The following is a 15,697-nucleotide window of genomic DNA, read 5'->3' on the forward strand; positions in this document are numbered from 1 at the left end:
CCAGAATTCAGTGGTTGTTTAGACAACACTGGACTGTTTTCTTTTAGTGCTTTAGAAGTATTTTTCAGTTAAATTTGCTTGGTGTTTAAAAAAAAAAATGCAGGCAGGAAGATGAGATAAACCCTGGATTACCGTCACCTAATTTTACCTGCCTAAAAATTAAGCATCTGGACTATATTTATAGAGAGAAATAGGCATCTTCAGAGGATGATTGCTTCTATCTGTATTTCTTCATTTGCTGTACAGAACTCTAAATGAGAGGTGTTTGGATGGCTGAAGTTAGGTGAGGAAAGTCACTCCTAAGCCAGTACAACTAGACAAAATTCCATGGTGCAATGTCGTATTTGAATTGTGACATTCAGATGACATGTTGAGATATTGGTACAGCCTTAATGTCTTACGCTTCTGCATGAACAGAAATGAGGAATTTGAAGTTAAAGTTTCCTACAGAAAACTTCGTATCTTCATAGCAGACTCTTACAGCTTCAGTGCTATAATGTTTATTTATCAAGTGGCAGAGTTGTAGTTGTTGTTTCCCTAATTCTGCTGAGTGTAGTAACTCACTATTACCCTGTATGAGTAGAACTTAGTTTTCAAAAGCTTCCTTTTTTTTTTTTTTTACTTTGTTGTGGTTGAGATCTTTTTTCCCTTTTATTTCTGAAAAGGCGAGAGTCCATCCAAGTGAGTCTTCTCACCTTATGTCATTTAGCTATATACAGCTCTTACTGTTTGCAAATGATTTTGAAATGGATGGTGTAGAAGACTTGGTTCTGCCTTTGCATAAAACATCATATAGGTTCAAGAGGATAATGAGCTTTCCCTTCCCGTTATCCTCATATGCTCTAATTTGCAGAGAGCACTGGAAAGGGTAGGAAAGGAATTTGTCTGCCCTGAGGGGATTGCCAAGACAGTAACAGTCTGGCAATCTGATCTTGCTGATCCAAGTCTGTCATGTTTCTGTCTGTATTACTGAAACACCATTTGATATTTTCTGTTGTTTGTAGTTCAGTTTGTTAGCATTTGGACCCATATCCTAGAGTTGAAAGATGCACATCCTATTAATAGTCTCCCATAGCCACTCTTCCTGTGATCAGCTTGCATATATACGTGCAGACACTTCAATTGGAACAGACTCACTTGCATGTTGCACAGTTTACAGGACAGTGTATGCACTAGCCTCCAGCATACAGGAAAGAAATTTGCAGTGTTGGAAGGGAGCTGTTGATAATAAAACAGCATTGTGGGTTGCTGGAGCTCTTCCAGTCTTCCTCATGAGTCCTGATGCTGCTACTTTAAAAATTATGCATGCTCTGAAGTATGCCAAGTGCTCTGGCAAAATGCCCTGTCTGTTGTCTAAATGACTCAAACATCCAACCAAAACTGTATCAAACAATATTCAGTCAGCTAAGAATAATCAGGAAGAAAATGTGCATCTCAAAAGAAAGTATTTACCTTCCCCAGAAGTGTGAAGTGCCTCAGCCATATGTGTATCACAGCTATGGTATAGCCTTGTGGTCAGAAGTACGAGGCATTTAACTAAGTAAAATGCCTTGGTAGCGGTGTTTTTTTTTTTTTTGTACTTGTGCTTTTTCCATACTGTGCCTTTTTCTGTATACATAAACCTTTGTTTTTTTAAAGAAAAGTATCTATATTAGTATTACTTTTTTTCTTTTAAATGGTAAACTTTAAATAAAGGTTAAAGGTGAATAGTCATAGTTGTGGCCCAGCTTTCCCAACTGTATTGGGATAATGTGGTTTGGAAGCTGTTTCTAACACGAATGCCAAAGCAGCTTGCCAAAGCATTGGAGTAAGTGGATTAAAGTTTTTGTAAGACACGGAGGGACGGCTACCATCCAGTGGAGTCAAAACAGTCCATCAGCCTCATTTAGAATGAGGCTGGGAGGCGGGAACATTCCTGCACAGAGTACCTTGGCTGAAATAAGTTTGTGCCAACGACTGACTTTTTTCCTAAAAAAGGAATTAATAGCTCTTCGGGCTGGAAAGGGGAGAAGTGATTATCATTTCTAGTGTGAGAAAGCTCTAGTAGCATATCATGTTGCTGCCAATATGAAATTATTTAGAAACCAAACAAGACTGTTTTACTATGTTGTTCTGTGCATATTTGACAATCCCTGAACAGAAAATATCTAGAGACTGAGGCAGTCTGTGGAGAGAAAGGCTTGATCGGTTTTATGACTGCAAGCATTATTTCTACTGGGAAGGGCTAAAAATGTACTTCCAAAAAGAAAAACTAGCCATGTCAGGACCCAGGTTTCCATTGTGTCATATTTCTGCCTCTGTTCTCTCTTATTTCGTGTTTCGCTAGGTAAATGATGGTTAGAGATATGTAATATGTATTTCTATAATCTTTACCTTTTTTTTTGAAAGATTATTTTTAGTTTCTAATTTGAAACAGTCTTGCTTTAATTTTGTGCAGTGTAAAGATGCGTAGGTATTCAGGTGTACAAGTCAATTTTCTTTTCCTTTTTTGTCTTTTTAGGAGGCTTGTGTGTGTGTTGTAGTGTAGCCTCTGATATTCCTGATGAAATAACATACTCCATATATTTTTTACATAAAGGTAAGATTAACCTGTTAAGTTATGCTTTATTTTGGAGAATGTTACTTTGCTGAGTCACAGAATACCTTGCAAAACAAATAACTACGAAAGTCTAGAGACAATAAACTGCTGTGGCTGGTGTTTAAAGACAACAGCTGCCTTTAGCTGCAAAATTGACTTTCCTGTGGTAGACTTCCTGAATGAGTAGCTTCAAACCAGTGGCCTCCTGAGTGACTATCAATTTGGTCCCTTATTTCTAGCCAGACTTTCTGGCGTGCTGAGCACAAACATCAGTGAAATCTGTGGGAGCTTGCAGGTGTGTTGTACTTATGACATAAGGCATCTGGATGGGAAATAGAGCCAACAGCTCCTAGCTTGAATGTCTGTTTAGAGTTCCAGTTCAGCATGTCATTTTCACAGCAAGAGGTGCAACATTCACTGTAAGAATAGTTGCTATGTAAGTGGTGCTTTAGCTCTTAATTTTAAGAGCTTTTTATTTTCTTGAGAGAATGAAGAACATCGTTTTATTCTGATCAGAATAAAGCTTGCTATTAGCAAGACCTTTCCCATTTGATAGATGGAGGAGAGAGGCAAGTTATTTCTCAATTGAGAAGCTGCACAGTATGGAGTAATCATGTTCAAATGGACAACATACCTCTGTTTTACTTTAACTGCTTGCTTTCTTGTGTCAGGAAACTTTTAATGTGTCAGAACTGCACTAACATGTTGCTTTGCTGCTGGAACAATGAACTGCATTTTTGTGTTCTTGAAGGCATTAACAAATTGGAAAGTCTATTCTGGGTGTGGCAGCACTATGCAGGGCTGATTTCCCCAGAGGTACTTGATGTGTAGCTGAAGGCTGGATGCATTGCTTGGAGCCAACCATGGCCCTTGTACATCCCTGTCTGTACCAGGAAGAAACTGAGGATAAATATGGTGATGTTGACCATCTGCATCTGAAATTACCTTCATGGAATGGAGTTGCTTGGTACAGAGCTGTTTGTGGATTCATGTAAAGTTCATCAGTTGAACGAGAGAATTTTCAGACTGGTCCTGAGGTGACCCACAGAAGCAGCGGTATATCAGATCCATAAGCTACATTTTGGAGACATGTGAAGAGTTCAGTCTGTGCTGCAGCATCTGTAAGCTTGGAAGGAAGCTTCTCTCCCTGTGTTAAAACAGTCACTTTATACAGCATAAACACAAAAGTGATGACATTGCAGGTGTATTCTGCAGGGCTGGTGTTAGCCTGCATGTGTTTGTGTTGGCAAGTGACAGGGCCGTGATCGTGAGTACACTGACTCATTGCAAGAAAACTTTAGTCAGTATCTTGTGTGAAAAACTATTTGCTTTAGGTACCCCTTCATGTGCAGTGTTGCTGTTGGTCTCAGAAGTTCCATCTTTCTCTTTGCAGCAGAGATAAAGCGTATCTTTCTGCTAGGGTGAGGAATCAAAATCCTGGATGAGTGACTGAAGCGTGGCTCATGGTCTGCTTTTTTCCTTGGTGGTCCTGTAAACTGTGGATCTACTGCCTTATCTTGAATTTTCATGCAGCATTAAGTAGCATCCTTATCATGACACTAGGGTATGATCACATGCCTTTAGGATATTGCAGCATGGACATGTGGAGGCCAGTCGTTGTCTCTTTAGTTATTTTAATCTTTAGCTTTTCTGAGAAATGGAGGAAGTTTGAGGGATCTATGTCAATCTTACTGGATGCCAGAAGTATAGTGCAAGTCTAGAATAAAATAACAGTGGTGTTGATGCAAAGCCCATGCAAACACAGCAGGTCTGAAATTAGCCTGTGTTTAAACAGAGCTGAAATAAATTACAGCAATAAGGCATGCAGATAAAAAAACTGGAAATCCTTTAAAGCAGTTGAAAGATCACCAAAATGTAAAGCATAGTTACGTAAATTATTTGTGTTTGGGTTTTTTTGGGGGGGAGGTATTTTTACACAAGCTTGCTCTGGGATGGAATGCTGCTTTAAACATGAACATAGGCTGTGCAGTGCATGGCCAGTTTCTGCGTACTGAAGAACTGCGTTGTGTGGGTGCAGGTCTGCTACGTATGCAGCAACTCTGTTTAGGATGAAGCAAATTTGTCTGTGCATACAGGCCTGTAAAACAGTCTTAAATATCCCTGTTTGGGTGTATTGGCACTGTTGAAGTTTTCTAGCTATTAAGTCATACTTGGCTTGTAACAGATGGTGTTTATTGTTTGTTTTTTTTAAAAGAAAACTATTATTTTTCCCTAGGTTACAACAAAACTTTTACAGTTTCTCTAGAAGGAACAGAATCTCATCAATTGAAGGAAGTGGCTTTTATGAATCTTGGTAGGTTACTTGTGTTATTTCCCTGTATGACTGCCATTCTCTGTCCCCAGTAGCAAGACAAATGGCTAACCCTCTCTACAAGGAAAGGACTTTTTTTTTTCTGCTGATTTTTTTTTTTTTTTTAATTGCTTAATTTTTATATTTGGCATTTGCTACTACAATACCTCACATTAGTAAGCAACTTCTTCTGAAATGGCCCCAGAATTTTCTCTGGAGATCAGCTGCTGAGTTTTTGAGTCTCTCAAGCCTCTTGAATCTTCCCCTGGAAACCCAAATGTGTTGCTAGTGTTTCCTGTGTTAATACAACAGCAGCTTTTAATTAACTTCTTTTATATTTCCTAGATATAATCAATTCCATCAGAGAGAAGTGGTCCAAGATGAGAATCATGTGAAACAGCCTCTTAAAGCAAATAAGTGAACAAGTGCTAAATTGACCACTGTTATTTCTTTAAATAGACTATTATGTGGCTGCTTATTTGCCTGGCCAGTTCCTGCACCTCCTGAATATTCAGCATCCTGACCTGCTGTGCTATAGTTTGTTTCTGACAGGTATAGTAAGACTACTGCTTGAAATAATTTTATTGTTGTAGTGGAAACTTGTTCAAATCTCTTTACATGAAAGTTGTATTTCTCAACGTTTGCTTTATTGCACAGCGTTCAGAAGAAGGAGAGAGATTGAAAAAATAAAAATGGCATTTTTGCCACTTTCCATTTCAAAAAGAGAATCTGAAGTGACATTTCATACTTGGTCTATTACATACTTCTAGCTTGTTATGAAATGGAAGAAGACCTTTCACTGAATTTGAAATTCTTTGCCTTGGATTCATGGTTTCCCTTCCCCCATCTTTGCGCATGCTTCTGTGTCCTCTACTGTTCTGAAATTTCACACGGAGATGTAAATTTGATTTTACATTTCCTTCCTCCAATTGAGTTGCTCTAAATGTGTGTGTTTGGAGGGTGTGGGGAGAGGAAATCTGTGTTTCCTTCACCTGATCAGGCTGATGCAATTTGATTTAGAGTCTCATCTGAGAGGCACGTTACTTCATTTCCAACAAACATATCTTTATGGGAAGTGGGTTATTTTTGGAAGTGGGGGGCCTTTGTTTGAAAACAGAAATCTCTTCTTCTGATTGGATGAAGAAGTAAGTAGTGGAAACTGGTGCAGGGGCAGCATCACAGGAGGCTCATACCTGTTGGATACATGTAATGAAATACTGTTCTGCTAGCTATGAGTGGAAGCTATCACAGTTGTTTGGTGGGCCTGATATCTCTGATGCAAAAGGTCTGGAATCCTATTGTGTAGTACTGTGGTGATAAACCTTGGTACTGGCATAAATAAAGTGGTTTTGATCTGATGCTTCAATCAGTAATCATAGAGCAGTACCTTTGTTCTGGCCAGTGGGATTGATGGGAAGAGGTCCACCAATACAAGTTTGTATCATGATTCTGCGTGTGAGCAGTTCTGAACTGTACCACTATGCTTAGGTGCTAATTCTAGTTTTGTATCTCTATTACTAGACTTGTGCCCTTCTCTGTTCCATTCTGTGTGCTCTGATTTGTCCTATAACAGCATTGTGAGCCTCAAATCTGTACACCTTTTCTGTTTCAGCAGCAGGGAAAGAGAGAACAGAGTATGGACTGTGGTCCTCATTTACTTCCTTTACCCAACCAGCACCATTCCTCTTCCTTTTCAGCATAATACCAGGGCAGCTAGTACAAGAGGCAGACTGTTTCTTACTGCTGGGGACCTGTAAGTCTTAAGATAAATACTAGTAGCAGCCGCATTTTATGTTCTTATTCTTTTTTATTCTCAAACCAATGTTCTTCAGGTGAGGATGCAAGAATTGACATGTTGCAAAACTGCTCCATCCGATCCCCGCTCATGTCAACAGTCTTAGATTGCCACGTAGGATGTATGTATGCCGTGAGCATCAGTGACAGTGCCTTACTACAGTTCCTACAGAACAGCAAACGAGACAGCGAGAGATTGGCAGCTCTACATTGTGCTCTGTTGCACTTCCGACACACAGAAGACTTGGAAGTGCAGGTGGGAAAAGACCCTCCTCTAATTTTTTTCAGTGACTGATGTCTTCTACAAAGCATGGTCAGGGCATGAAAGATATCAGCCAAAGAAGAAAAGTCCTGATTTGCAGGTACCTTTTTGCAGTGCCAAGAGGCTCATCAGCTGGGCTAGCCAAACTGCATTATTGGTCAAGGCTGTCCTGAAAACATCTTTGTATTACCATTTCATGCAATGTGTTACTACCGAAAACAGTTTCTACAGTCTATTACAACATGTGCTTAAACAGAGATGCGACAAACTCCCTTGTTCTCATTCTGACAGATTATCTGGTGGATTTCTGAAAACCTGTCAACATGTCATTCTTTTGACCCCATTCAAGAATTTATCATTGGTAGGTATTTCTTTTCCTGCATGCTGAATTTTCCTGCATACCCTACTTGTGACTTAAGCAGAAGCAACAATGTCACAGACTGACACTCTTCTTTGCAAACTTTTTGGTTATGATTTATGTTAACTGACCTCCATTTTGTGGTGTTAGAGACAGTATCAGTAGTTTAGAAGATACACAGATCTCTCAAAACCAGATTGGCAGTAAAACTTTTCAAATGCATTCTTCTGTCTGGTGGGACAAATAGATTTATCATTATTTTTAGGTAATTGGAGTGCAAATTCTCCATCTGGCTCCTCTCTTGGGTGTCTGGGATGTAAATAATTGAGATTGGAACAGAGGAACCAATCTCCTCTAGCCCAGTCCAAACCATTTTTTTTCACAAGGATTTGGCATATCATGATATTCTCCTCTAATAGCTGATTCCTCAGCCTAGACGGTGCATGTCCTGTGCCCTGAGCCTTTGTACAAAGGACCCCTGCAGTGCTGAGCTGTAGCCAAGCAGCTGACCCAGCCCTGCAGCCATCTGGACTTCTCTTCCTCCTTTTGTGCACAGAATGGGACCAGTTCCACCACGGAGGAAACTGTTTCAGAGACAGCAGCAGGATTTGTCCCTAAAAAAGTGTTAGATAAGGAACTGACTGTGAAGCCTACTCTTGTCAACTGATAGTTTATACAATCTTGCCCTTATAAATCTTTATACATTGCATTCAGCCTCCCTGTACTGCAGAATGTGTTCAGAAACTCACAACCTGGATAAACTTTTGCCCTACACGTCACTGCTTGACTGGATTGAGGTAAGATAACAGCTGGTACTTTAATAGCTAGAGGGAGTCTATTTTTTTCTCCTTTAATACAACCTTTAACTTGTATGCCTTACCTTTTCATATCTAAATCCATATCTCCGCTTTATGCCTGTTTTACTATGTCAAGCCTTAACCTTAGTGGTGTATTCTGTAGTCATATTTTTTTGTTAACAAATAAAAGCATTTACAAAACAATAACAGTGACTATAATGGAATGAATAATTAAATCTGTGTTTTAATAATGAGGTATTAATTTATTACGTATCATATGAGGTTTATAATGAATACCAAATATATTTAACCAGCAAAACCATGCAGTTATTTCCAAGACAAACCGTATCAGTAGAGTTAAGATTTATGAGTAAGTTTGCAGAAGTAAAATAACTTTAGGCAAGACCCTGCAAGTTAGAGAAAATAGTTTGCTTTAATTTGTCTGATCCGACACTGTTCTAATACGTTGTCTTTTTTTAAGTGAGATGAATGAGAGAGGTATCTTTGTATTTCTTTTTGGCAAAACTGAATGTACGATTTTGGCTAGCTACGTAGTTTCACAAAGGAAGTGGGTAATGGAGATTCACTTAGAAACCCAAACAGTCCGATGTTTTATGCTAAATGCCTTATATTCTTATAATTTGTCTGTATTTATAGATTATCCCTGGAGTAACATGTGCAACAGATATTATTTCTCTACCTGTGTTAGCGGTAAGTTCCAGTATAAAACCATATTCATATTTCCAGATAGGAGCTTTTTTTTGTGGGGTGGGGATGTGGTAAATACTGATGAAGCAGTGTTTCCCCACAATTGCCCTGTTTGAAATGTCATATGTATTTACTAAAACACCAGTTATTCAGACTGATGTTTGCTTGCTCAAAGATGTATTTTTTTCCCTTTTCTGAAGAGACTTCTTCCATTCAACAGGGAAGGTACTCCAATAATTAATTCTTGTTAGATTTGATTGATACTGCTTCATTTTGTGACTTCATTAACTGGAGGTAAACTTGTCATGACAGACGTGTAGGATTTCTACGTATCTCTGTGTATACCCACTTCAAGGGATATTTCATAGTGCTGCCATTGGTATTAGTGGGTCATGACCCTCTCACTTTGTTTTGTCCAGAGCATCCTGTGATTGCACTGATGTCAGGGCTTTGGCTACCTAACTCTAGGCAAATTGCAGCACAGCCTGGAAAAGGCAGTGAGCTGGATGGGGAGAGCACATGCTGTTTGGGTAGGAAATTGTACTTTCCATTGCAAACAACATAAATGATTCTTCCCATCTTCCATTCCCCTGCCTCAGCTCCAGTTAAGAGAAATACTTGAAATTTTCCTAAGTGTTCCCCTACAAAATCTGAAAGAGGCTTTTAGTAAGCAGCTTGTGGCAGAGGGCTAATGTGAGAATCAGAGCTGAACCCAACAGTAGCAGCAACACGTGGGAGTAGACTGGATACATGGCAATATTGTTTCACATAGCACTTTAAAGAGGTGAGAGTCTGTTTCCCCGCCAGTGCTTATAACTAGCTCACAAAGCTTCAGCATTTTAAATCAGTGAAATTACCCACTGTTTGCTCACTCTGCAACAGTGCATTACAGCTGTGCTGCTACAGGTTCACATGACTGCTTGTTATGGAATCGGGCTTTGCATGCTTTGCTTGGGAAGGCTACCCTGAGAGCTGGGACACCTGGGAAAATCAGATTTTGAGGAAAATTTGTTGCAAGATAATCCCTGTAATTCACTGAGGTCAAAGTTAGCAGGCCTTTAATTTGTCTGAGATTGAACCTCAAGCCCCTGGGGGCACATGCCTTTAGCAGCTATACTTCCTGATGGTGGAACTCATTTCCTATTTCTGTTTGAAACCTAAACAGATTGAAAAGGTCAGAGTTGAACTGAAGACAAATATTTCCTGCTACTTCTGGCTGCAAATTGCTCTGACTCTTGAGTGAGGACAAAGATGACAATATACAGTGTAAGGTTTAGTGCTTTGGCTGCTTTGTACCACTCCAGTGAAACAAATCCACCATAGCTCAACTTCAACCAGTCAGTTGTTGGGTTTCAGTTGCTATGCGTTGTTGGCATCACAAGTCAGATCTTGGTGACAAATCTGGTCTTACAAGTAGTATTTCTTTTGCAAAGATTTTATGGCATTTCACAGAAACAATGGTGAATTGTTGCTTTGTGAAGCTTTTTGGACTTCTCAAGCCCATGAATTTTTAAGAGCCTTTGGGAGGGCTATGTTCATATTCACAAAAAAATTTGTGCTACTTGGGTAACAGGTGTATTTTTATCATTAAATTCCTGTTCAGGGAGAGATACTGAGAGAATCTTTGAGAAAGGGGGAACAGTCAGAGTGTGATTGTCAAAAAGCTTTACATAAGGATTGCAATTAATAAGAGTCTGATTTTTTTTCCCTTTTTTTAAACACAGAAAACAAACTCGAAGGGGTGCAAATAGGCTTGATCAGAAGGGGAGAAGGAAGGGGCGGGAGGAAGAAGGGAAGAAAATAGGAGGAGGTCCAGGAGAAGACTGAACATGTGTAGTGCAAGCAGTTGTCAGAGAGATCAGCACAGGAGAAGGAGCCTCTCCCTTGTGCTGTGCTGAGCCACTGGGGTGAAGAGTGATGTTTTAAGGAGTAGCTACCTGTGTAGCTACGTAGTTACATGACTGAGTAACTCCACTGCTGGGGAGACGTAGCACTACAGTTCCCCCAGAGAGAGCGGGGAGGACATGTGCCTCTTAAACATCGTTGTCACCCTGCATCCTTTCAGCTGAGAGCTTTTTTTTATCTTCAGTTAAAAAAACATTGCTTATGAAAGGTTTCATTGGAGCTTTTCATGGACTGCAAACTGGTAAGGCCTTGCTTTGACTTCTGGTAATACAATGTATTTTAGATGTTCATGCTTGGGTATTAATTCCCAACTCCCTAGAAATGCCTGCAAAATAATCACCACCTAAGACAAAAAAGCGTTCTCTTTCTAATCCTTGCCTTGATGATCCTCAAGAAATAACAGATTTAATTAAAATAATCCTTTATTTTAAACTTTTGACTTTTTAATGAGATTTAATACAGTGCAGGTTTTCAGTGGTGTCTGCTTTTAATTCTGAAGTCTACCACTTCCTGTTACAGATTCCATGTATGAAAGAAACTTGCTGTCTTGCTTCCCCCCTGCCACACATCAAACAAAATCCAGTTGTGGCCTGAATGCAGTGTGGCAGTGGTGGTGATGTCGCAGTTGCATAACTTGGTCACTAGATGATACCCTTATGCTATATTCTTGAAATCTCTCTGATTTCATGTTGGTAACATTTAGGCAGGATACTTCAGTAGCAGGTTGTAGATCTTGTCAGTTAGCTCCAGCAGGGTGAACATGTGGTGCCATATGCACTCCTAGTTTCCAGCTGCTAAATATAACTAACGTGAAGCAAAAAGGAGATTTATTTTTCTCTGCTGCAGCTACAACAATAAAGTGACAATCAGCGCTGGCAGCAAGAGGGAAGTGGCTGGCAGGATTGAATCTCTGCAATTTATTTTCCTTGGCAAATTGTAGTTTATAGTAGGGAGTGGTTTTAAAGGCTTCTGGTGTTTTCTTCTAAAGTTACTGTCATTGTAGAAAAGTAGGGGAGAGAGAGCAAAAATCCAACACGTTAATGCAAGATGGGGGAATATTGTGAACTCAAACTTCTCATCCTTCAAATGTCACACTGTAGTGTCTATATGGGAAGGTAAACGTATATAAAGGGGGGCAAGAACAGCTAGTACCACCTCTTGTTTTTTAAAACTGCCAAAAAGAATTGCTTTAATCTCATCTCTTCCTCATCAATGATCACATCACTCCCCCTTTATAAACAGCGGCTTCAAATCTTTATACCCAGTCCAAGAAATAGCTCAGGAAACCAATGTGTGTTTGTTTGGGGTTTTTTCCTCCTGTCTGTTCACAGCTGAATTTAAATTAATTTCAGCATTAGAGTCAAAGGCTTTAGAATTGTTATGGAACCGTTTGGATTTTGTTTCTTTTCTGGGATGAGGTACTGTTAATTGATGTTAGCAAATGGATGTTTGCAATGTAAGCAAGTGCAGCTTGAATATAGTGGCAGCCTGCAGCTGCTGGGGTCATGGTGGTGTTCCTCTATTTGGAACTACTAGAAGCCCGGAATGGGATTTATTTGACCAAATGTAAACATTTACATCTAAGTCAGTTGCCTAAGGCTCCTTTTTCAATCAGTAGAAGTCTAGACAATATGGCCACTGTAGTTGGTGGTGCAGTTCTTCCCATCCCGTCCCAAACACCTGAAATAGGTCAGATTAATTATGACCTAAAAGTACTCATTTCTTCCCAGTGACTTAAAAGGATCCTAAGTTGGCAAAGTATCTGCATTACAGGCACCAAATCTTGACCTCAAGTTTAAGTAAGTGCTACCCCTGCCGTCAAATCAAGGAAATAAAAGTACTAGAAAAAAGTAGTGTAACTGCTTTTTAAAAATTTTTTTCACTTAGATTGTTATGAAGGTACATTAATCACAGTTCTTTCTAATGGCTTAGTGGGAGGGTGATTAGATATTTCTTTAAGAGTGCAGCCTGTATTGATGCTTTCCCTGCAATACTTTGCAGTTCCAAAACTCCAAAGGCTTCTGGGAGAAACTCAACTCAAACTTGGAGAGTGTGAAGTATGCGGAACCACACTTGCATTACCACAATAATGTGCTCAGGAAGGAATGGCGTAACCTTTCAGAACAGGTAAATATGCACGTGCTGAAACAGTCTCCAGAGCTGCCTCTGAAGTGGATATTTTAAAGCCAAACACAGAAGAGTTAGCTTTTTTTATTTTGAGGATAAAGAAATGAGAATCTGATTACGGGAAGTGCAAAGACTTGCAGTCATTTTACTTATAGGTGATTGCCTGTGAATCTTACTCTGTTAAAATAATGCAAGAAACTACACAAAAGCAGTGCTTGCATGTACCTGTATTGTCATGTAGGTTAGATGTGTGCAAGTGCCTATGAGCATGGGTAGTTGGAAGGTGGGTTGAAGCCCCACTATGCATTATTTCCATTCAGAGAGAAAACCAGATTCGTTTCTCATCTGCATTTTATCAGGGAGTATTCTAATTGCCCTTCTACTTTGTTCATTTGGGGATTTTTGTTTGTTTACAAACCAGAGAGAGGAGAGAAGAACCACAGCATATTTGAGGAATATTTTTGAAAATGCCAAAAAGTAGGTACTGTTTTCTATTATATTTACCCTTTCTTATTTTGTTGAAGTATGTTGAAGGATTTAATGTGCCATTTAAATAGTTGATTAGGTATCTTACTTTAAAAAAAGGTTATCCAGCTGGAAATCAATTATTGGAATCCTTGTAATCACTACAGCATGATCTGATATATCCAGGTCTCTAGAGCTAGGGAATTTATGGTAGATGTGAAGAGTTAGTCTTACATAACCTAGACAGATAGAATTTTTTTATGCCGTATAATACCTTTACTAAATGTAGTCACATGTACAGGTTTTGGATTTCTTTAGCTGCCTTTGAAAGGTCATTTAAGCTTTTTAATGTCCTTATGTCCTTAAGCTTTTTGCGTCCTTTAGAGTAATGCATATGAAACAAGCTGATTTTTCTTTCAAACCCCAGGGTGCTTTCTCATATGGACACTTGTGACTCTGGTAAGTAAACCTTGTCTTGATGTAGGCCTTAGCTGTAAGGTTTATTAGAACATTTCCATGTAGCTGTTGTTGGCTAAAATGAAATTGCTGTCAGTGTGTTCAACACTGAAGAGTTTGAGGCATTAAGATGAGTGGTTATTAAATTAGAAGTAAATTTTCTGTCTGATAGATGTGATAGGATCATACACTGACTAGGAAACCCTTGAAAATAAAATTCCTACTTCATATTGGATGTAATAACATAAACAGTAAACCTGTGTCTGCCAAAGGATTTCTTCTTCAGGATTTTTCTCCTGGAGCAGAATATCAGTGACGCCAGGTTACTGTTTAGTCTTGTCCACTTACAGCTGCCTTGGCAACTCTAGAACTTGTGTACAGTAGCAGATTATGGCTGGTGAAAAATCATGGTGTATAGAAAGCAGACATGTAATGAATTTCCTTAAACCAGGATCACTTGAGATTTTTGTGATACTCAGTTCCTCTGTCACAAATAAGTAAAACTGAAGTTAACAGTAAATTATGTTCCTGCTTTTCCCACATTAGTGCCTTCTATGTGCCCTGCCACTGTGCTGTGAAATGATGCTGATCTAAGTGCCGCTCACTCCTTTCATTATGAAGAATTTTCAGTGAATTCATTTTCAGCCCCTAACACCAGTCATCTGCACCACTGCTGGTATTGCTCTGGGCCCTGACTTTGAGGGACCTTGTACTGACTTTGCTAGCCTCAGGTTCCAAAGGTGCTTATTGATAAAGAAGTTAGATGTTTAACTGTTACTAGAGAATTCCTATATAGCTGCCAGCCAGTAACAAGCATCATTGCAGTGTGTCTTCCCTGTAGATTTTTCTTCAGTTCCTTTAAAATCAAGCAACACAGATCTTTGTGCTGCCAAGTGGTGGAGTAAATATATTTCAAGGTGAGCAAAGATGGCTGGAAAGAATTTTGTAAAAAATTTAGCACTTGGGTCTGTAAAATGTTGACTTGATTTTATGCTACATGATGAAATAAGAGATTGTTTTTCTTCCTTTGTTAGTAGACAGGAAGCACTGATTAGGTAATACAGAGTATTACGTTTCAGAAGATACTATAACCTCCTTCCATTTAGTTAGAAAAGTTGTGGTGTTTTACATAGCTATCTGCAAATCTGAATTACAGAAGCAGCCAGACCATGGGAGAGAACCAGGAAAGCGGGAGGTGATTCTGTGGAGTATTTACTTTGTGTCTAGCCATTTCCCTGGAAAACCCATGTAGCTCTTTTGGCTTGTTTGTAAAGCATATGCAAGTTTGAATAGCATATGCGTTTGCACTGGTGTTACCAGAAGGTTCTCTGAGCCTCTTTGCGCTAGTGAATCACCACACTGTAATAACTCTCCCTTAAATATCAAAGAAAAGAGTAATGCAAATGAAGTGTAAAGTGGTGTGACAAGCTTGTGTTCCTCTGTGCTCAATGTTAAGCAATTGAGGGAGAAGATGGCAGATACAGGGTTGTTTTCCATTCCTCAGTTCTCTTACGCAGTCCTTGATTCTTCACTATCTTAATTCTGTAGATGAGTAGATCAAACCACAACTTCTGTTTGTTTGTGTATGTTTCCAAGTACTTTTGAAGCTGGTTTAAGTCTGGTGGTATTTTTATAGCGTCATGTCCTTGAATGATTCTTGCTCTGTTTATTTCAGAGGAAAGGCTAGTACCTCTCTTTCAAGAGGAAGATTATCAGCAGCAGTTACTAATGGGACTGGTATGTGTTTTTGTCACAGTGTACACTAGAGGACGCACAACCTCAACAAATGTAAGGAGTAAGCTTCTAAGTTCCAGTGCTGAGTAGCAGCTCACTCAAAGTAGTCATGGGACAAACATGGTATTTCTTAAAATTTAGAGTTCATATTCATGATATCATCTTAATAGGTCGTGATACCATAAGGCATTGGGGAAAAACA

At 39.2% G+C, this 15,697-nt stretch overlaps 1 protein-coding gene across 1 annotated transcript in view; it reads left to right on the top strand.

Annotated features, from left to right (window-relative positions):
• GSAP (gamma-secretase activating protein) overlaps nucleotides 1-15,697 on the top strand; it is a gene marked incomplete at its 3' end in the record, with an annotated part of 48,295 nt that overhangs the window by 18,522 nt on the left and 14,076 nt on the right. Inside the window, 11 exon segments of the mRNA XM_082014261.1 lie at nucleotides 2,501-2,578; nucleotides 4,815-4,892; nucleotides 5,349-5,441; nucleotides 6,722-6,939; nucleotides 7,237-7,306; nucleotides 8,018-8,100; nucleotides 8,758-8,811; nucleotides 12,715-12,840; nucleotides 13,262-13,317; nucleotides 13,733-13,764; nucleotides 15,437-15,498. Of these exon segments, the coding sequence (XP_081870387.1) occupies nucleotides 2,501-2,578; nucleotides 4,815-4,892; nucleotides 5,349-5,441; nucleotides 6,722-6,939; nucleotides 7,237-7,306; nucleotides 8,018-8,100; nucleotides 8,758-8,811; nucleotides 12,715-12,840; nucleotides 13,262-13,317; nucleotides 13,733-13,764; nucleotides 15,437-15,498 (950 nt within the window).

Source organism: Phaethon aethereus (genome assembly GCF_964289735.1).
Source record: "Phaethon aethereus genome assembly, chromosome: 1".
Taxonomy (NCBI): Eukaryota; Metazoa; Chordata; class Aves; order Phaethontiformes; family Phaethontidae; genus Phaethon; species Phaethon aethereus.